We start from the raw sequence: 23,861 nt of genomic DNA, 5'->3' as shown, positions 1-23,861 counted from the left end.
ACACACACACACACACACACACACACACACACACACACACACACACATCGCTCTCTCTGCCTTTTGTTGTCTCAAACACAGATTGTATGGAAATTCTGAATATTGTTTTTGCCGCTGAAATGTTAGTTGAAGGGATCTTAATTGGAAAAACAATCTGAAAAAAACAAAATCTGAAATGATACGGAAAAGAAGTAATACGGCTTACGGTCAGATTTCTCTTAAAAGTATGTTGAAGGACAGTGAATTTGAGACAAAAACTACTTACTTTGAACAGTAATACTTGAATCATTCTGATATGATAATAGGAATTGAAGCTATATTTAATGTCAGGGCCAAATCTGTATTATATCAACTGTGTTGTTTTGTTTCTTTACTTGGAGGCATTTCGGGTGTCACCGGCATAAGAACTGCATGTGAACTCCTGAAACAAAAGCTATGGCCCTGGCCAGTGTTAAAGTAAAGTCGTTATTGATTTCAAATCTGGCCAGAAGAGTTCGCTGGCATCCTCTGGATCTCTGCCCTGACTTCACGGCCCACAACAGTATATCACCAAGAGCAAAAATACATCTAGCAAGTCTACAATATAAAGAGAAACGTGGTCGTTATCCGAAGAAACAATAACTTTGTTAAATCACTATTTTAAGGATTTAACTGCCTTTTTTTTTTCTGGGTAAAAGGAAGTAGTGACTATTACAGTAGAATGACTCAGGCTTGAGTGATTGGGCATCACTGTGCACTGTTGCTGAGTCAGGTCAGTGTGAATCGCCAAAGGCATCCAGTCAGAATATGGAGGCTGTTCTTGTGTTAATGAAGGGATTGCCCACCACCTCTTGTTCGAGCACTTCCTGTCGCTTGTTGAGTTTGCACAGATGGCAACACAATCAAAATACAAGTCAGCACATTACTATTATAACCTGAACTGCTATAACACCTTCTTTACACAGTATTGTAAGAGGAAGGTGTTTTTTTTAAGAATTTGCTCTTAACTCACTGCTTCTTATACAGTACATTTACTGTAGGTGAGAAACAAGCTTCCCGACGGTTGCTTGAGTCACCTTCTAGCCCGCTCTCATTTGGGTGAGCAAATGCATGTTATTGCATTCTTTTTCTTTGTGATTCTGGGCCACTGGACCAGCTTAACCTATGTTTGTGCTCAGCACTTAGCACTTAAAGCAGCCACACGTTTTTTGCGTATCCTTTTCTGGTAATCCAGTTGAACGCTGTCACGGATTGACAGCATATTATGGACAGTTTAAGGGAGACCAAAAATAAGAAATTTGAGCTTTTTTTTTTATGCCATGAGACAACTTTAAAGTGATGCTTTTCTGGCAGGTGGTGTGGGTTGTACACCAATATTGATGCAAGGTCAAAATCTGAAGTTGAGTAGCCAGATATGATACTTGTTTTTTTGCTTCCCAGACGAAAACAAACAGCAGCAAACAAGGCTGTACTAACAGGACCATGTCAATGCACAATGCAAGATGAGCAAGTCAAACCGTCTGGAGTCTTTTGTGTACTCGAAACAATTGATTCTGCTCTCAAACCTCACTCCAGAGCGCGTGGGAAAGGACGTAGCCGAGCCTATTTATTTCACTTCCTGTAGTAACTTATACGCTAGCAGCCAAATTCTGCTGCCTGCTACTCACTTTTATCACAGGTTACTGCTGTCACCAGCTGGGGGGTCAATGAGCAGCATTTGGCTGCTCTGTTTGCTCATTCAGTGCAAACATTAACATCCTAACCTTTAGTGTAAGACAACAAAAACAAAGGCCTACCCCGTTGAAATACGTACACAAACACTAAAATACAAAATTGAGCATCCTCTTGACTGATGGTGGACGCGGTGGTCCCAGCTGCTGATAACTGAGAGGATAAAAACCATCTGTGTGTCAGGTGTGAAGCCTCACCTTTACAGGAGTGTGTGTTGCAGCGGGGAAATGACCAGCATGCTGCTAGCAGACAACAGACTAATGGCCAGGAGTGGCTCAGTGACCCGCAACACATATATACTGTAACAATGTCAGAACAGCCATCTGGTCTGCCTCTATTGGTTCTATTATTACATCTCCTGACTAAGCAGTGGAGGAGATGAGTGGGGCATGCAGAATAGTTACATGTCAAAAGCTTATTTTTCTTACTTTTTCTCCCTATGTCTTCCTCTCACACACACACACACACACACACACACACACACACACACACACCCTCTTCCAACAGCTGTGATGTGACACAATCGTCCACAGAGGCACAGATGACTCAGGGTCTCAAGCTGAGGGTGGCTCCCCACAAATATCTGGAATAAAATGTCGTCTGTGTTCCTTCATACTTGCATCACTTTGATTTTGAGGGCTTGTTTAACTGCCAAGAAGTAAAACTTTGCTAAAACTCTGACAAAGTTCTTCTTATGCAAACAAAAACTAACTTGTCAAAAGCAGGTTTTGAAAAGGGCACTGATTGTGATGGAGGAGTTATCAGCTGTATCTGTAAAAAAAAAGATTTTTGTTAAAAAGGGGAGAAAATGCTGGAAGTCACCTCAGGAGAGCCAGTTAGTTACAGATCCAGTTTACGCTCTATACTCAAAGTAATGCAAAAAAAAAAGAGCTCTCAATTGCATTGCAGTCGTACTTTTATCTTGATGCACTTGCTGATGAGCCGGTCACCAGAGATTGATTCCAGCAAGAAAACAGGAGAGGGGGGGATTGTAACAGGAACCACAACAGAACTGTTTTTTTTTATTTTGGCACACCATAATTATATTTCAATCATGCAAATGAGCTTGGTTTTGGTAGTTAGAGGGCTGTTGAAGTGTGTAATTGAAAATGCAAAAGATTGTCTCGCATCAAAATGTCGAGGAATGCGCAGGCTGGCTGCTAATCAGAATTGCCCCTGTGTGCCGCGCACAGTGAATCGCTGCCTTGATCTCTCTAGAATTGAATCGTTTTATCTTAATTAACTGTGCAGAATCCATCCAGGTTTGTGAGAGTGCCAATTTCTTTCACCAGCCCTCCCTCTCTTTTTCCAGTGTGCAGTGGCAAAAAAAAAAAAAAAAAAAAAAAGAATCATCCCTTTCCCCCACTTTAATAAATATTTCTGGGGCCGACTCAGATATCGACTATGGAGCAGTGATCGAAGGATGGGATGCTGTCAGTTTACCGTAACTGCACAGACTGTATCTTAAACAGATTGGCTGCTGGCTGCCTTCAGTGGAGCTGCAGTAACTTTGTTTGGTTGTTGAGCCACCCCTCCTCTCCCTTTATCACCGTGTGAGTGTATTTTATTTCCTCCAGTGGAAATACCCAACACTTAACGTAAGGTGAAGGAAATTTTCCGTCCAGTTTAAAAGGCGAAGAAACAAAAAGTAAACGTTCCCCAAATCACATCAAAGGGAAATTCTTTACATCATCTGTCCATTTTACTACTACACTCGTCTTCTCTTGTTTTTCTTTTACTAGCAACAGCTCTCCATTGACATCACCCCCATCAGTGTGCTTTTTTGGAGCTGCAGGAGTGTGTGAGATTTGTGTTTTCATTAGTATGTTCACATCCCTTCGCAAGCACAAATCTCCCGCTGTGAACTTCAGCACATTTTACGGCCGGGCACTTAGAATTAGAATAAAAACCTATTAGAGGAGAAATAAAGGAAATCAACATAACATGCAGTTTGTTCTTTAGAGTTGATTTTAAATGTCAATTTTAAACATTTCCCTTACCTACATGTCTTTATTGATTGATAACCCCAAGACACTGCAGAAAATGTCCTCAATAAGGAGCAATTAAATTAAATCATGTTCCCTGTCTGATCCCACCGCCCAACACTATCTGAACATGCAATTTCACAGCTTTAATGGCTTGCAGCAATTAAGTAGCCTTTGCTAATTGCTCCATCATGGACACATTGAACATAATTAATGAGAAATATCATTTCAATCCTGTTATTGCCTTCCCCATAATAATTTAGAGAGGTCATTTTGTTATAGGAAATTGTGGTCAGCACTTAGCACTTAAAGCAGCCACAAGTTTTTGCGTATCCTTCTCTGGTAATCCAGTTGAACGCTGTCACGGATTGACAGCATATTATGGACAGTTTAAGGGAGACCAAAAATAAGACATTTGAGCTTTCTTTTATGCTATTAGACAACTTTAAAGTGATGCTTTTCTGGCAGGTGGAGTGGGTTGTACACCAGTATTGATGCAAGGTCAAAATCTGAAGTTGAGTAGCCAGACATGATCCTTGTTTTTTTTGTATGTTCTTTAGAGGAAATTGGCCCCAAAGGAAAGATCTAAAAAGCATCTAAAAAAAGGCTACTGCTAGTGCCCACAGCTCTTACGTCAATTATAAAAGATCTGAATTTGAAATGAGAAAGTAAAAACATTTGGGCTTTAGAGCGTATAGTGTTGAGAAATAACAGAGAGAAAAGAGGTGGAAAAGATGGAGGAAGAGACTGCATCCCCCACAATCTCTGCACGACTATTACACAGCAGAACCCATCCATTTTTGCTCGGGAGCCAAGCTCACACCAGACGGTTTTAACAGTAATTCCACACCTGACTTGACCGTCGCAGCAACCTGGGCAGATTATCCCGTGGTGTGAACAGGGCGCAGGACCGCAGACTGTGGCGCTGCGGGGCTGACGAGATGTTTTCAAACGTGTCTGATTGTATCTGGTTCACGTAGTGTGAAGTGGTACAAGGCTCACCGAGGCTGAAATCTAAGAGCAGCATCAACAACAGATAATCAGAGTTTAGGCACCCGGGAAGAGATGAGAAAGAGAATGAACTGGAGGTTTAACAAGAACGTTCACTCAAGCAGACGATTTGCAACACCGAGACTCATGGGTCTCGTGATAAGTTACAAATATATTGAAAAGAACACGGAAATGGCAAAGTCTGCCCACACAGTAATGTTGTGCAGTTCGCAAATACAGGCAAATTACATGTCACACAAAGTTCTTCATCAATGTAAAATCTGCAATAATGTCAGTTGACATTACATTGCAATTCATTGGGCAGATGCTTTTGCCCAGAGTGTCTCACATTCGTTTAGTCACAGTGGAGGCAATTTGGGTTTTAGAGTCGTTCTCAAGCACACTTTGATATGGATAGTTTCGAGTTTGGATATTCCATGTGACTGTAAAAGCATTATACCAGGGATTCAAGCATGCTATAGTTCATTGAAGTCAAACTGTGTACAATCTTCATAAGTACTACAGACACTTTTCCATAAGTTTGTATATTGATTTCCTCTTTTCCATGGCATATGTGAATTTCAGTTAACCCTCAAAATCATTTTTACAACCTGAACGTTTACTGTGTGGTTTTACCACTGATATCAACCTTACAGATCTGACAAACCCTATGCAAGCTTCTGTACCTGCCCAGCACCAAACCGCAAACAATGTTATCAACCAGGTGGTGAAGAAGTCGGGTCTTTAGCAGCTAAAGAGACCAAAACGGAGCTAAAAGTAAAGTGAAATATGGGACTTAGTTTCATTAAATCAATGCCAATGCTGCTCTGTGTTGTGTGAATAGGCCATTGAATGCAAACATGTTAGCATTATGTTTGTTTGCGTGTTGGGGAGTGTATATGCCTATAATCAATGCTTATCCATCAATAGAGTTAAAACAATCTTCTCAAAAGGTAAATCATTAAAGTGAACAACTTGACACGTTTTGTTTTTCTCAAATAATTAATAGAATTTATGTTAATGATGGAATCTGATATCCAAGACTTGAAAGTAGACTGCTGAGGAACTTTAACAATGTGCTGTCCGTTTGCCAGAACACAAACAATGAACAAACCGGGGCATTGCGGGAAGGATCATTTGAAAGCTTAATTGTAGCATTAAGACAGGCAAACAACAGCTTGACAACCCATGTAGCAACTTTTCTTAACATCTTCAGATGAAGATAAATGGCAAACAAACAAAAGAACAAAACAAAACAGTTTTATTCTTTTTTTGGCACGTGAAACCCAAAATGAAGGATGCTGCTTGCATGCCTGTGATGCCTTTCCCACACTTCAAGCATGGCTAAATGAAAGACAAATGTGTCTAATTAGCCAGGCAGCAGGTGCAGTAAAATGGTTGGTTTTGACAGCGGGGCGCATCTCCTCTGGCGGGCTGTAAATATTGACTGTTGTAGATTGGGTGTAGTGAGCAGAGCGCAGCTGACCGTGACAGTAGCTGTGACAGCCGCTGTACACTTCCTCTCAGCTTACCATACAAAGTCAGCGTTGTGTGTGTTTGGGGACGGATCCACTGTTCCTCTGTGTTTGTGTGTGCACGAATGTCTGTTTGCCTCTGTCTGTCTCTCTTTGCGGTTGTATTTCTACAAAGTGTTCCCACTCTGTGCATGTGTGGCCACTGAACATACAGCACATGTACGTACATGCATGAGTCTACGTGCATTTGTTGTGTGTGTGTTTGTATACATATGTGACTGACAGGGTGTCAGGCTGTAATGTAAAGGGGTGACGCTGCAACGTCTCTGTGATGCGGTGCTGACAGGGGCCTGGGGGAGTCGAGTTCCTTTTTCTCCAGTGTTTCGCTGCAGGCTGAGTTAGAGAGGGAAGACGAAGAGAAGAAGATGAAGAGGGAAGGTGGAGGAGAGACAGGTGGATGAGGCAAGGTTTAAAAAGATAGATCAATTATATTCATTGGGAGGGATGAACAGAAGACAGAATACAATATGAATAAAATAAGAAAAAGTTATTTTGCTCATATTTACTCTGCATGAACTCCCAAAATGTTTCAAGATGAGTACAAAATAATGCATTCAATGAAATGAATTGAAATGGATTTAATTATGTGTCAGCTGTAAAACCGGCAGGGTGTAAAGATTTATACATTTGTTTAAAAGAGTAATGCTGCTCACGACCATGCCCAGCTGTAAATGCCATACCCATCTGAATCTGTCTGCCACATTTCATATATTTCAAGACAAAACAGTCGTACTGGTGTTGCCCATGTATTATTCATGAGTCAGAAGTGAATTCGTATATTAGCTCTGTCAATACAATGGGACAACTGAAAGGCAGAAGAAATGTGTGTGGGACTCACACGCTGTCATTCGCTTTTAGCTGCTGGTGTACTGCCATAATCAATCACAATGAAGACTAGAATGGGCTTAATCTGATCACCTGTTATATCTTCATCGAGCCTTTGCTCTTTATGAGAAAGTGAACGCTCTCCCTGGAGCACTTTGACTTTAAATATTTATTTGAGGGGGAATAAAAGCTGTGAGACTGTCATCTCAAATATTACATGTTCTATACAAGAATTACTTATTATTACGTGCGATTCATCAATTAGTCAATTGACTAAATCAATGCACAATTTAGATAATTCATGATTTATATCATTTTTCATTAAATCTGTTGTGACATTTCATCCAGTTTAAGTCTGGGGATCTTTGGAATCGAAAGCCACGGGTAACTACTCACAGAAATCATAGAAAAGAAGAGAAATCAATGCATGTTACTGAAAGGGGAACTTTCGATTTTACACATCAAAGTCTGTTTACAGGTCTTAAGGTGTATGTGAAAAAAAATAGGTTGAAGGTGCACTGTGTAATGCCTGGCCGCCTGCTCCAAGCAAATAGGGGTCAGCATTTCACCGTTACCGCTGGGTCCTTACAATCTCAATTTACAGTCATCAGTTATAAAAGAAAATAAGCCAATACACAGCAACAGCAGGTCACGCAAAATCAACCATTCGACCAAACAGTCGAAACTCTGAGAGCCAATCAAAATAACAATGCTGTTTTATAATCTTCACGTGTAGCATCAGACTAGTTTACATGGGAGGACTAAACGAAATCCAATAAACAAAGTACGTGGACCCTGTACCTTCACATGCCCTCTCAGGCAGCTCTACTTCTTCGTCCTCTCATGTAAGACTGAGGGCAGACTGGACGCTGCAGTGACTTACTATTGTCTCTCGAGGTACAAATGGTATTACAAGACAGGACGGGCCGGGGCTAGCTGTTCAGCATGCTCATTTCATAGATATCTTTGCGTCACATTACATAGACATCTTTGGCATAACGTCAACTCTGTTACTACTTCACATTCTGTCGATATCGTTAGTTCATTTCAATGTTTTTAAACTAAAAATTCTGGCCAGATCTTGCATGTTTCACCTTTAAAGCCTTTTGTAGCTATAGAGGGAGCTGCATGAAATCTGATAAATCGCCTCAAGTGATGTCACTTAAGTTGAAAGTGAAACCCTAGAGATGTCCACTGTTGATTTGTATCCCACCAGTGAGATCAAGAGAGACACTATAACCACTGGGACTGTGTGTGTGTGTAATTCCAAGACCACCCTTGAGCTGCCGAATATTCTTTTTCATATCCAAGCAACTGAACAGTGTGTCCTGTCAGCTCGGCAGCAGTGTGTACTGGTAGAAACAGGCCCTCCTGTCCATACCCCACTGATCTCTACAGGCGGCTGAGCACGGATCTGGAACACACACACACACACACACACACACACACACACACACACACACACACACACAAACACACACGCAAAATGTTATAGAGTCCGTCCTTGTTATTTGCTGAGGTATTCATCTACGCTCACATTTATACAAAAGCTACAAATCTGGTACGTGCGCTAACACATGTATGTTCACATACATGCACACACACACACACACACACACACACACACACACACACACACACACAGAGAGCTCCATACAGAAAACAGTGTGACCTTTGAAGCCATCTCATCTCTGACTGAATGAGGAGCATGAAACATCCTGTGTGGCAGAGAAATGAGTTCAGGGTGATGCAGAGCTGAGAATGAGTGCCCTGGAGAGATTGCCCGGCAATGAACACCGTCCTTGTGGGGATTTTGAGCCAGAGTTCTGTCGCCATTGACAGACCGTAATATGCTGTGATGGATGGGTGGTACGCAAGGTATGCACCGTTTAAAGCAGCCGCCAGTTCTGTCAAAGCATCTGTGTAAAAAGATCTGGCATTGTTCATTTATTTGTTCCTCCTTGTTTTATCTCTGCTTTTCATCTGCTTGAGGACAAATTTAATACAATTTGTCATCAAATTGATTTCAGTCATTTATCAAGCAGAAATGCCAAACAATTGTTGGGTTTTAGTGTCTCAAACGTGCGAGAATTAGCTGTTTTTTCATTGTTTTATGGGTCTTTGGGTTACTTGGGTTACAAGCTGGTAGAAAATATTTTCCGTCATTCTATAGACTTAATAGATGTCGACAATGCAGGGAATGATAAATCACCTAATTGAAAAAAATAAATGACTGAATAAATGACTAAATGAGATTCATTGAAAATTTAAATTGTTCTTGGTCACAGCCCTATTTCACAAATTGATCCGCATTGTAAGCTAATCCATCAGAATAATCACACTGACAGCTCAATGAGTTTGTGTTGTTGCTTTTTAAAATGAATTTATACAGTCAGTTTATTATATTTGACTTATTCCTGACAAGGATCCTCTTAGTGGTTAAAGCATACATTATTTATACATGGTCATTCAAATTGTTAATGCACTGTATGCATTTTATCACGTCTCATTAAGAGATGCCATAACTAGCCTGACTTCTGCATTTTATTTGCCTGAATCTGTCGCTAAATTTGAGTTCTGCTCAGGGACTATTTTTGTCTCCAAAGCCCAGATCTGTACTTCTAGCGGTTAAAATTGCATGACTGTTGTCTCTGTGTGACAAAGAGCAACTGTGCTTGTATCTTTGATGGCTCTTTGCTGCTGAAGTGAGAATATAAAAACAAGAGCTCACTGGTGGCCAGGGGAGCTATGCCAAGCTGCCAAGAGTTGCGAGGCATGATGCCCAAAATGGCGCTCATGAACCTCTCGACTGGGTTGTTAAAACACAACTAGCCGTTGAATGTGAGCCTTAAATAAAGACGTTGCTCGTAAATCACCTGCAGTTACCGGTGAAAAAAACAATACTGGCTTTGTTTATTTCCTCAGTGGAACTCCTGTCTTGCCTGGCTGGCCATCAGCTCTGGTTTATATTTCGTCCTGGGAGCCGTGATCAAAAGTCGGGGAGAGTCTTTGTTTTAACAGGGCCTGTGTGAATACAATGAATTTGTTCAGGGCACACATTCGTGTCAGATCGATGCAAGCTAACATAAACAAGCGAGTTCTCTTGGGCTGGTATTTAGGAAAGGTCATTAACGTTGAATGGAGAATCATTTCGAGTTCCCAGTTTGGTCAGGGATGTTAATAGGTGGCTTAGATATCGATCTGCTCTCATCAAATGAGTGCTATTCTCTGAGAGCCATGCTCTGCTTTCTGGACACCCTGACATGTGATGTGAATACCAATGCATGTAAGGACAAATGGGGCTCATGCACATGGCAATAGAGTTATTGGCGATCCACGGGCCATTATAGTGGTGTGGTGCTCTTCTTACTACGGAGTACCGCAAGCTCCACCAAAAATGAAGTGAATTTATGGCAGCAGGGCTCAAAACAGATGATAGTGAAAGAAAAGCAGAAACAAAAACTTCCATTAGTTGTCACCCGCTATCCAGATTAGTCAGCAAATTGGATGTTACATACTAGCAAGGTGTATCAATCAAGCAAGCGCACTACAAAACATATGCCTTTTAAATTAAACTATATATATATATATATATATATTCAAACCCATAAAGAGACACATGAAGAGGTGAAATGAGTTGAAACTATGATTGAAAAAGAGAAAGAGGCTATGACTAGTGGTTCTATAAGGCTGTACTTGTAGACACAGCGATGCTTTGAGCTAAACGCATAAATATGCATGATAACTAGTTCACAATGACAATGTTAACATTCTCATGTTTAGCAAGTATAATGTTTCCCATGTTTACCATTTAAGCTTAGAATCATACCCCAAATTAATTAACCACAACGGGCAATGGAACCGTTGGTGCAGAATGAAAAGTTATTACAATTTATCCTCAGGGCTACACAGGATGTCTGTACCAAATTTCATGGCAACCCATCTAATAACTGTTGAGACATTTAATTAACTCAAAACAAAAAGTCAGGGAATCCATCGTCATCTTCACCTGGCAACCATGAATGTTTGTGCAACATTTTGTGGAAATCCATTCAGTGGATGTAGAAATTGTTCTGTGGATAAATGGAAACTTTAACCTGCTGGTGGTGCTAGATGAAAAGTCAGGTGATCATCAAAGTCAATAGGATTCATCTTCTGAGGACCTTGAATGTCGACACAAAATTGAACGACAATCCATCCGATAGTTGTTGAAACATTTTAGTCTGGCTCAAAGTGGCGAACCAACCACCGACCATTTGTTGTACTTCTGCTTTCAATTTCAACTTGGATTTTGTCCGTATGACTTTCACAGGGTGGTCTAGTTGTTGATGATGTCACACTCTGTCATTGTATTGTAGTTCAATAGTTGGCTATATGTTTTGAAAAGAAACCTAAGTTATAACCTTTAAGTAAAGTTTCTCTTGTATAAACACTACAAATGCTGAGCACACATCCGGCAATATGAATTTATAAACAGTTAAACGTTGGAGGTTGTCTTTCATAAGGGTGCAGGTGGTACAAATTGAACAATTCCTTTGCTAGAGTAAAATTTCATTGAAAAAGCTTCCCAAAATTAGCTTGTAATTGCATGAATGGGGCAGATAATTAAGGCTCAATTTTGGTCAATGTTGTAATCTGCAGGGATATTTGCAGTGCCACTTAATGACATCCTATCGCTTGGTTCTGGTCACGTTATGTATTCATTTAGCCTGCAGTTCAGCATTTTGTCAAAGTGATTTCATACTTAACTTGATATTGAAAGAACTAACCGAGTTCCCTCAATTTTCATTGTGAAGTGCTCTGAGCAATATGCAAAAAAAGCTTTCAGGAAGACACTCCTTTCCCGAATGCTTGAGTCAAAAATGAGTCCATCATTGTGACTGTTGTAGTTTCTGTTTTAGTTTCAGTATATCTTACATGTACAGCAGACTTGACCGTTTCATTACAATTCTGAATCAACACACATGCACCACTTTTAGATTCAAACAATCTATAAAAACCACATCACCTCTTTTAAAAGGAAAAGCAACTCTCCAGTTGATACTTTTAAACTCCAAATACTTGAAAAACCTTAAAACGTATACGAATGTGTTATAACTGGCGCTCAAAGCTACAGTGGCTGTAAAAGATGTGCTGTAGTTTAGTGCTTTAATATCCCGCGATGTGCGGTCGTGTTTCCTTGCTTCATTGTAAGCCGTCTATGTTCCCCATCCAAGCTCGTCTAACGTTCATTTACAAAATGTTTCAAAAGAAATTACACAATTTGATCAATTTGGCTTTGAAATTAAGAAACAATGCATTTTTCTCACGTTTTGCAGTGAACCTCTCTCGGTGTCTTGGGCTAGACATAGGCTACTGTAGTGTGCCATTGCCCACTCACTTTTATTAGACAGCCCTCATTGAAAAAAACCTGAGTGGATGGTGTTAAAAGGTTACCGTGCTGATGTAATGCATCGTGATGAGACTTATTTAAGAACTTCACCTGGCAGCGGGCTCTCAGCTGTCTTGGAAAAGTTTGAAAGGCTTTGTTTTGACTCAGCAATTAGTCTTAAATTGAGTTTTAGCTCGAGTTACAGTCTAAATGTTGCAAGTGCTAGGGATTTAAACTACCGTTGTCATTCATTGGGTTCAGGTATGATTTAAGGAGAGTTTCAAGTCTTTAACTTCATTTTTTGAAAGGCATAGATTGAGAACATAACCCACAATCATATACACTGGTGCTGAACTACAGGGTGCTCCATATTTGTACAACCCTGTTCTTTTCCTACAAGGTAATTTACTTCTGTCCGCCTCGCTATGCCATCAGACATCTCATCCTTGTTCAAGGAAAATTTAATTCAACTCAAGAGCGTCACTCTGCCTGAAGAGAAGCCTCTTCTCTCCCACTGCATGATTTCCACAATCTGTTATTATGGAGGGTGCATAGAGATGTCCTCTTGCTCGTGTGAAATAGGGACAAAGAGAAAGAAAAAAACATCTCGAAGAAGATGAAATAACAGATTGTCAATCTCTTACGTAGGGATGTATTTAGATTAGATTAGATGTATTCTAGATTTACTCCACTTGTTTATGATGGGTAACCTTGAGCCTTTGTATTAGAATATTTCTACCATGAGTTATGTACCAAAGCTTTCCATCGTGATGTAAAGACATTCCATCATGCACGGCATCTTATTTTATGACCAGCTGTAAAAATATGAAGAAACTCTCAGTAAAGCTTTTCCTCAGCAAAAACCCAAGGCGATCGTGACGTAATTATCTGACTAAACCTTTCACAGCTTCTGTTAGTCACAAAATCTGGCAAGAGAAGGATGAGGCTGACAAATAAAACTAGGTCTGGGCATTGAGTGAAAATGATAGACAGTCTTTCCTCTTGGCATCTTTACTTCCATTTCCCGCTTATTCCCCCAACCACTAAGCTCACTCAAAGACAAAAATTTCTCTGTGGCACTTATGGGGGAGGATATGGATAAAGAAATGCACGCCGTGAGCGTTGCTTGCTGCAGGGAGAGACCTCTGAGTTCATCTCATTTCAGAGTTTCTGAGCAGCAGCGGAATGACTGTCTGTTCTCTCCCTCTGCTCCTGCTGGAGCGTGCCGTGGACTTCCTCAGGGCCACGGAGACCAGGCTCTTCTCTTCCGTGCTGTTTACCGCCTCACTGCTGTCAGAGGAGAGCGCAGTGCCACCGATCTACTGTCCACTCTATCTGTGCCAGGGGCATCTCGCTACATGCACCTCTGCACTCAAAACATGCATTTGGGCCATACTTGCAGACGCCACAGTTAGAACTTTCGAGGCTTAACATTTGATCATCTGTAGTTTCACCGGTGGGGTGCATGCTGCTTCAAAAATCTGATTCCCCATTGATGGAGTTTGCCCAAGGCTACACGACAGTCATCTCCAAGGAGTTCCAAGGGTTCGTGCTCACACTTGCTTACACACACTTAGACACACAAGAATACAGAACAAAGCACCACAGATCCCACATTCATATACATTCACAGCACAAGCAGGCACATTGTGACAAACATTCATACATGCAAAGACCAAAAATCACACAGCATAGCTCGTATCTCCTCTCTCCTGTAGCCTTATTTGCGCCGTAGTTTTGCATTGTGTGGTCTGATCATTGGATTTGGACTCCCAACCACTTAAACCTCAACACACATGCTTTCACACGCAGAACACTCATTATACTGTGGTACACAAACTCCCCCCCCCCCCCCCCCCCAGCTCCCCCCTCCACCAGGCAGCAGATACAGATCCTTGAGCTGTAAAAATTCAGAAGCGATGTGCAATTTCCGCCATCTTCAGACCGCATCGCTACCATCCTAATCTACTTTTACCATAACTGTGTTGTGAAGTATCGTTCTTTTACATTAGTGTTCTCCAGTACTGCCATTTAGAGCCAGAGATTTTTTTTTTGTCAGCCTCTCACAACCAATTGATACTCTCATCCTTACTCAAGGAAATTTAAACTCAAGAACGTGTGTCTGACTGAAGACGCAGTCACTTACCTTGACGGCTCTTTTTACTTACAATTTCTGCAACGTCTTATTATGGAGGGCCCGACAGAGTTGTCCTTCTGTCAGTGTGATATGAGGATAAGAAAAAATAATCCTGTTATGTAAGAAGACGCAATAAGGGACTGTCATTCTCTACTATTCTACCTGTCTGTAGGATAAATAAACTTGAGCCTCAGTGCTTTTGGGAAGAGACAGCTGTCGAGTGTCTGGCTATCATCTTTCTCACATTTGAGCATTTCTTTTCAGTCTCAAAGTAGCATCTTCTAGTGAGAAAAAAAGTCTATTATAGCGAATATTATAATGTTTGGGAAATCATTTATCCACAACAAACTGATGACCAATGCACTGCCTTACAACGACTTTATCAGTTTTGTTTTTTTAGAGGCTTGGTAGAAAAAAAATCTCAGCAATATATGAAGACATTAAACACCTGTGCATCGCACTGCAGCATTGGTGCTAAACATCTGTGTAATATCCTTGCTATTCTCAGTCTTCTGAATCTTTAGCCTAATGCTTAAAAGAAAGGTACTATAAACCACAGCAGCTAAAGCACATTTAGTAATCAAACTGATGATAATTGAAATTAATGATTTTGTTTTCTAAATAAAAAATGTGATAATGAGAGACTGTGAAACTAATCCGTGCCATTATTCCTCCATTTCGTGCATTTGTATTTAAAGACAATAAGTGATTACACTCTTCCTGCCCATCCCTTCTTTTGAACATAATTAATACGGTGGTTTGCATTGTTTGAGTTCTTGGAGCAGCTGCAGTGCCTGATGTCCAAGGCCCGTTGACTTTCTCACAATGTAACCTTGCTGGAAATGCCAGAACATTACTCACCCTGCTCCGTTTTGCCCACTCACTACATTATTCTTACCCACTTAACCGCATCTGATTTCATACATTTGCACACACAAAAAAACATCCCCGGTGTATAATATACCGTATACCTGAAATGGATTCACTTGGATATGATTACCATGTGCTGAGAGCCTTTGTTATTTATGACGCAAGGTCTCCCTCCGTCTATATGCGCACCACCGCATCATCTGTCACTGTCACTACTTTTGTTTGACTCGATTTCAGAGCACGGGGTCTTCACTGAGGGAGAGCTGGTCACGTTCATTCACTCACAGGGGCAATCTGTGGTCTTAAATGACAAGAGCAGAGCCCACACGTTTAAGCTGAAGCCTTCGATTACCCCTGTGGGTGCCCTCGTAAGAAGGCTAACTGCTGCTCTGCTCTGCTCAGCACATTTGGCCCCCGTTCCCTTCAAGAGCTCTCGTCCCCCTAGTTCATCTCATCTAAACAACCACCGACTCCTCAGTTGCTCCCTGCTTCGCCATTCACCTCCTCCCTTCCTGACACCTTCCAGCGCACAACACTGGGCCCACAGGCAACGGACAGAATTGAAGTGTCATAAAAAAAAAGCACATTCATGTCCCTAATGTGTCTTTCAAGGCAGAAAGCTTGGAGGTTGTTTTCCTCTCTGCACAACTGGCTGTTCATTGCCGTTGCTCAGTAACCCCACGGGGAGATGTGATGCCTCGCAGAATGAGTGGGAAAAATGTTCTTTATGCAGACAAAGAAATGTTTGGAAGCCGCAGGTTTTCCCCAGTCAGGCATAACTAATGCCCAAATGGGAGGTTTATCTTTTTCATTTCCACTTGTGTTTCTTTAAGATTCCCGTAACGTTGAAATACATTATTTCCAAGCGAGCAGAGAGGGAGGATGGATTTTAAATATCATTCTTAGCAGCAGTTACCTTTCGGATCTAATTGAGGCGGCTTGTGGTGCAAGAAATGACAGCTTACAAACATTTAATTTTCAGCATTGTTTGGACCATGTAATATGTAATTACTCTCTGCACTTTTTTTTCGGCAGAGAAAAAGGAGGATGCTTTTGCGGTCCCTGATGATAGATGTAGAATTTTTCTGAAAGAGCATGCACAAATGGAGAGTTTTCAAATTTGGGGTCTATGAGTTAGAAATAGTCACCTATTGTAGACCCATTGATGGTAGAAAACCTGATCAAAGAATGACAAACTCTGTCTTCTAAAATCAGTTTAATTCTCTTCTGGCTACTTCATTTATTTTACTAAATTAGATATTGTAGCATGGCAAAGACAGAAAATGTTCATTTAATCAACTATATTCCCATAAAGAGGGGTTTATAACAAAGGCATTAATTTGTCTTAGAAGTATTAAACATTATCCCTAATGAACAGTCTCAGAATATGTTAAAACATCTATTTCTAATATGCAAATGAATAATTAAGCCTTTGTGATGAATCCGTCTTGATTGTTAAGCGATGTGCATTTCCTGCCAGTGCTTGTGAGATTTGAAGTTCCTACGTGTAAGAGGGGAATGTCCTTCACTCTCCTTATGCAGACCAACAGTCCCAAAGCAATGCGGCATGTGGCTAATATATCGTTATCGATGCGATTGTGTGCTTGGAAGGTAAGATGAGAGGCAGGTGCTTGGGAGAAAGAGAGACGACAAGCATACTGTAAATTACTTTTGTTCAGTCTGTATGTGAATTTATTGACAGAAATGACCCAAAGGCCATTCTTGGAAGTAAAGAAGCTATACGATTTGTCAAAGATGAAAACAACTCAAGTTCTGAAGAAACACACGAGGCCTATGCTTATTGCTGATATCTGAAAGGTATGAAGCCCTGCCCCATCCATCTTGGTTGGGTCACAATACTTCATTTCCCCTCATTTCTCTGAAAGGGGAAAATATGATTCCACCAATCGATTGCTGCATAAATGTGTTGCCTCGTGATGAAAGATGAGGTGTGCTTTGCTTTTATGTGATCAGATTAACCTCCAGCTGGGAGTGGGCTCTCTGCTCTGCCCTGGTTCTCCTGCGGTGTCAGGGTGCATGTGATGGGCACTGAGAAGGATTAGTGTTGCTGTGTGCTTTGTTTGTGCTGAGCTATCACCCGGGACATTTCACTAACCAGGGGATTATATTGTCAGCCACTGAAGACGGTTTTATATCTAGTAGCCCTGCACTGAATTTAAGAGGGCCCAGAGTGTGCTTTTAAGATTGTAAATGGATGAGCCTAATGAATATTTTGCAGAATGGATATTCTTCTTCTTGGTTCATATAAATTCCATACAGAAAGGATGTAAATGAATGACTTTTTTCTGGCTTTTGAGTAAGATTATTATACAATAATGTTTGATTGCATTTGTTAAAACCTGTTCTCAGTCAGTGCAGCAATTAAAATAGTTTTGAGGGTTTTCAATAGCTCAGCTAATTGCCGTGCTGCTCGGAGGTTTTGGAGACATTCAGCCTCCTCTCCCCTTTGTGCGCACACAAGACTAGATCAGAAACTGTCTCTGATAAGGGTTTTAAACTTCTTGACTTTGCCAATGGCATTTTCTCCATCAGAGCGGCAGTTGACATTTATATCCAGCCCTCCAAGTGCCCCAAATACCCTTTACATTCCATTGTTCTGTGGTTGAAAATAAAGAGGTTATGTCTCATACTGACCGACGGTAGGTCCATTGATGGTGACTTCAAGGTCCCCTCAGCAGTCCCTCTACAAAGAAAGCTTCCAAATAGAGCAAATGTTTAACAAAAGTAAATGCCACATAAATATCACGTCTTAATGTTTTACCTTGTGGACTTATGAAAATTTGGGATTTCACAAAGCTGTCAGTATTAGAAGACAAAACAAGATGCGCCTCCCTCTTTCAAACACACAATCAGTAAAGAAAAAAAGTGTTGTCACTTCCTGATACAAAAAATGGATTAGAGAGGAACAGATAACAGCATCACACAGCATGGAAATGGCATGTTATGGTCGGTTTAACACGTGTCTTGAGGTGATTTTCTGAGCCTCTATTTGGTATTTTACAATAACTGTGAATTGCTACTTAGGTCCGTCTGCGTTCTTTTTGTAAGATGTTGAAAAGATGAGCATGAAAGAAAGAACTTTTTACAGTCACAATCAAACTGTGTAAAATGATGAATGAAAGTTTACAGGCATCTTGATTTAAAGAGTTTATTACTGTAATCAAATCCAAAGAAAAATAAAAACCCAACTCTCACTGCCAAGCTCACGCTGTGTTCTTAAAACACAAATCTTCCAAAAATTAATCACAAATGTATACTTGAGACATTTCACTCAAAGCTACAAACGTTAACGTCATAAAAGGTTAGGGAGTTGGTAAAACGTTTGTGGCAGTTGTTAAATAGTACATTTGTTGAGGACTAATTCCAGCCGTGGATTATCACCCATTGCAAAAGTGTGTGATGTGTTTTTGAACTCAGTGGAATAACATATAGCAAGTTTTGATTGTTAGCAGGATAAATGAATTGCGGTTTTGGTCTTTGCATAGGATTTGTCAACAATAAGAAACATGAGGAACAGTGCCAGACTTTTCCTTTGAGACAGTCACGGACCGAAACAGAACTGTAAGAATACAATAACAAAAATGGATGCACAGACAAATGGACCAGATTTAGATTTCCCATGCCAGCCTTGTCAGTGACCACTTTTTTGGGTTGTTTTTATTCGCAGTGAGAAATGAGACAGTAAGAGTTGCATCAGCAGGCTGGAAAGCAGTGAACTCTTACAGGTGTTTCTAAAGCAGGCGAGTGCAATGCTGTGCTCCTGATGGCTCTACAACAAAAAGGTCTAACTTTAAACTGAATGTCGGCCATGCTCATCATCTCTTGCTGTGCTGTGATCTTTTGACTTTTTCTGAACACTTACAAAAAGTCAATCCACCACCACCACAACCTCCCACTTCCCAACTCCATCCCCCATTGCTGTTCGTTTTCCCAACACTTGTACATCGGACACCTCCCCCCTACAGATTTCATATAAGATAATCTGTTTGATGAATGTATTACTGAAGTCAGGCCAACTTAATATGTTTGATCAGGGACTGGTTGCAATATTCACACGTGGTGGAGGATAAAGAGAGGATGAGAAGAGGAGGGGGGAGGCAAGATGAAGGGATTATATTTCTTGGGTGAAGTTTTACTTTGGTCGCCAGGGACAAGAACAGGTGATTATGAGAAGCGCTTTGAATCTAAGCCACACATGGCTGTCTTGGGGACGTGAATGCCTTAATACCATTTTGAGAGCATAGTTTAGAAGTCGGTTGCTGCATATTGTAGGAATTCCATGGAAAATACTTTAAATGCATTTTAATTTTGAGTCCCATGCTCCTGTGGGCCCCCCCTGGCTCACACTACATGAATAGAACATCAAGACATTAAATCCTGAGCATCTGTGTGATGAGGAGACCAGTCCGGTTCAGCCGCATTTGTGTGATATTCGCTCAGACTCCTCGGCCCGCGTCCTGAGGGGTTGGCAGTGCCCAAGAAATCCTGCACAAGAGTTTACAGCCATGATTTACCACAGGGGTTAAGTTATCAGCACAAATCATCCCCTTTTTCATTTGCAGAAACAGTCCTGCAGACATGATTTACAAGTACAGTAGCTGCAGACATGAAATCCAAGGGCGACTCAGAGCTGCAAATCACACCGGCTTTGCCTCTCTATTCAAGGCGTCCTATTGGTGTCAAGGAAATGGACATATTCTCAATCTGAAGTTGCAAATTACAACATTTTTTCAGCTGTAATGAGTATTATACTAGTTATAGTATTACAGTGTCATCTGTAAGTGGGAACTAGGACAGTGTGTCACATCTCCCAGAGAAAAAGAAAGACGGGAAAATCCTCTCACCGTACTGTAAGCATGATTGAGCACCAGCTAAGCAACTGCTCCCCTCTTGACATTGCTCTCTATCTTGTCATTTTCAAGTATAAACATCATTCTGCAGTCAAAACTGTGTGGCAGCAGTAGACACTCACTGTGAGCTGCCTCAGTGGATGTCTTTACATCTTTCTGTATTCCTCCCCATCAGGGAGGCAGTGGTTTATAAAAATACAGGTTGACTCTGGAGTCGGAGCAGAGAAGGCTGGCAAAACACAAAAACACACAAAAAAGCAACTGCTCACAGAATAGTGCAACGGATTTATATTTATGAGTCATTTTTATTATTTCCATGGCTTTGTTACCCATATCAGTGTCAGCCTTTTTACTATTAACTATTACTATTATATAGAGCTCTGTAATTAGGTTCAGCTGTGTGGTTGTTTTTTTCATTCAGCAACACAATTTCCCCTGCTGCCGTAGGGAGAAAAAAAAACCATTTTGTTTATTTGAGAATCTAATGGACTTGTGTAGCGAAATAGAACCAGCTGCTTATGCCTGGACATGAAAGTCATAACGGATAAAGAAGGATCAGATATGAACTCACCGATCGATTCATTAGGGACCCCATGAGGCTGGGTTACAGTCAGACGAAGCGCCTTATGATAAAAGGTAAATAATGAAAATGGCCTTTTAGCACCAGGAACTCGCCATAGCTTGCCCTATTACTGTAAACCAGACATGATATCCTTTTTCACTACTCTCTCCTTATTGGAGATGATTAGTAGATGAATACATGAGGTAATTTGCATCAGTGGTATATATATATATATATATATATCTCCTCCAGTCTGCATGTCAAAGTTCAGATTTAATGTTATTTAAAGACCAGATTTTAAATTTGTATCCTAAGCATTAAGTTAAAACAGGTTTTTGAGAGCAGAGTTGTTTCTTTTTGAAGTGCTGCTCCTGCTGTCTGATGCTGGTTCCGTCCATCTGGCCACAGCCGGTCATTCCTGCATTGCCATGGGTCATCACAAATCACTGCCACGCCACATCCACAACAGCACAGAGACCTCGGGACAGAAAATCAATGGGCTCTCATGGGCTACTCCATCAGTTCAAATATCTGGAACTTGATGGTGCAGAGTAACTGGGGGAGGGGGAAAATTTGCAGGATGGAGGGCGGGATGGAAGCAGGCTTGAGGGCCATACATGTGAGGTTGGATGGACATACCGGATAGTTAAAGATGGGAGTGTGCCGTGGCTGTGAGCAAAACTGGTACGAAAGACGGAGAGAGAGACTGCAAATGCTGGGTATCATTTGACTTTTTTTGGTAATACCAGTGCCACAATCACACCTGAGTAATGTTACCAATACAAAACAGATATTTAAAAAAAAAAAAAAAACACTTTAGCACAGAGAGTTGAAGGGGAGGCGTGCAGTCAGAGACAGATAAATGTGGTAGGTTGTAAATTAGATCAGGAAATATTTGATCAAATGATAAGTAAAGAAAAGTTCTATTTTCCAACTCCATACAGCATATGCCTCCCACTAATTGCCTTAGTATACCGTTTTTTGCAGCAGTAACATTTTGTACTAACAGGAACTTATGCATTATGTGCACACAGAGGATATCAATCAAACTGCAGTGTTGAAATGCCACTGCCAATTACACTTCACAAAGAGAAAGCAATATCGTTTTCAAGATCTTCCTCAAGCTGTGTCTCCACCATCCACAATTAGTTTTAATGTTTTGCAGCAGGGAGTAGCTCCTACTTTTCCTTTGTGCATTGCATCGAAGGATTAAAGTGCATATTAACAGCCCTCGATGTCTGTGATTCTATCACTTTTGCACTGTGATATACTCAAAACCGGATTAGAATTACTGTTTGGAGCATGAAATTGGGCCTGACCTGGCATTTGATGCAAACTTTTCATACCTGACAGTATTGAAGCATATAAGGCGATTGGAATGAAGCAGAAAGGGATGCAGGAAGGAGACGGGAGATTGAGTCATAAGTGGAAAAAACTAAATCAAAAGACCTACAAATTGAGAGAAAGAGGAAAACAGATTGAAAAGGCACATTGAAAAGGCTCGAAGGCTGGAGGGAATGCGGACAAGACTGATAAGCAAGTGACTCAGAAAGACGCAAGTGTTTTGAATTGGGTCTAACGAATTCTTTCATATAAGAGCAGCGGCTCATGAAGGTGATATCATTTGGAAATGTCTCCAACAAACCATTTAACATTCACTGCAAGAAGTGACTGTAGATATGATTGCCTCAGGTTGCAGGCAATGCATGCAAATGTTATGTTAAATGAGTTATTCCCTCCAATTTTTCCTCATTCTGCTCTTTGATTTCACGCCTGGCTCAGGTTTTGTTGATAGGGTTTTGACAATGAATCTTCACCAAGAAGCCATAAGTACCATGATGCATGACCAGAAGTCCAGGTGTTTTCACCTCTGTTGTTGAAACTGACTCCTTTTTGTGTCTTTTGTTTCAGTGGTGGATAGCAAGGTGATCCTGGAGGGCCTGCAGAGGTATGGCCCCACGCCAATCTATCTGCCTGTCAGCTACCGGATCCTCAATGCTGAGTCAGCGTTCTTCCTACAGGAGGCAAACCAGGACTTAATGAGGAACTCCAGCCTGCAGGCTCGCACTGAGTCCTTCTTCATCCACCAGGCCCGGCAGATGCCCTTCATCAATGCTAGCTACGGGCCGCTGTCTGTCCAGCAGCCCGTCCCTCTGGAGCTGCTGCAGACCGTCCCGGGGCCATTTAACACCCCCCCCTTCACGACGTCATCAGTGGCGACATCGGCATTATCATCGCCTCTCTTCACATTCAACTGGAAGGTCCATACCTATATTATCAGTGAGAGGATTCACCCCAGTTGGCCAAAGGTTCAGGTGTTGTTCTACATTGCAGGGAGGGACTGGGATGACTACAGCGCCATCCACAAGCTGCCCTGCGTCCGGATGTTCGCCTTCCACGAGACTCAAGAAGTGCGCGGAACATGCAGGCTAAAAGGCGAGCTGGGGATATGTGTTGCCGAGCTGGAGCCCCTCGCCAGCTGGTTCAGCCTGCCCACTGTTAGACCGGGAAGGCAGAGGGTCTCTGAGCAGGCCCAGGGCACTCCTGTGGAGCTCTACTACATGGTTCAAACCACGGAGAGCGGAGACTGCAGCTCGGAGGATTCAAGAAAGGGCAGCTCCGGTCACGCAGACCAGCAGAGGCCGATGGGCTACTTCGCAGGGCACACACCTATGCAGCGCATTGGGAGCGTCAGGCTGTTTCAGCCGCTGGCGGAGCTAAAGCTGGACAATAACTTTGTGGTGATGGCCCCCTCCAAACCCATCCGGCAGAGAGAGACAGTCACCACTTTTCTGGCTCTGTCCACGCTTTCTTCAGTGCCAATCTTCACCCTCAGGTGAGTCAGCCTCCTCCTGGGAGAACACAGTTCACTCTGCCGCTCTACTGATTATCTCTCACTCTCTAAACTCAGTTAAACAGACAACATTGGGCATAAAAGAAGTTTAAAAAAGGCATTGGCTGACTGTTAGAGAAAGCAGCAGAGATAGATAACACTTCACAACCAC

At 41.5% G+C, this 23,861-nt stretch overlaps 1 protein-coding gene across 2 annotated transcripts in view; it reads left to right on the top strand.

The window, feature by feature from the left end:
* The window catches only part of LOC116387973 (transmembrane protein 132C), a 127,836-nt gene that overhangs the window by 18,801 nt on the left and 85,174 nt on the right, over positions 1 to 23,861 (top strand). For both annotated transcript variants that reach the window (XM_031855475.1, XM_031855474.1), the window contains exon 3: positions 22,768 to 23,692. In XM_031855475.1, the coding sequence (XP_031711335.1) occupies positions 22,768 to 23,692 (925 nt within the window). The remainder of the gene's footprint in view (positions 1 to 22,767; positions 23,693 to 23,861) is intronic.

The sequence above is a fragment of the Anarrhichthys ocellatus genome, unplaced genomic scaffold (genome assembly GCF_004355925.1).
Source record: "Anarrhichthys ocellatus isolate YVR2014 unplaced genomic scaffold, GSC_Weel_1.0 scaffold16, whole genome shotgun sequence".
NCBI lineage: Eukaryota > Metazoa > Chordata > Actinopteri > Perciformes > Anarhichadidae > Anarrhichthys > Anarrhichthys ocellatus.
This window is presented reverse-complemented; position numbering and strand designations above follow the sequence as displayed.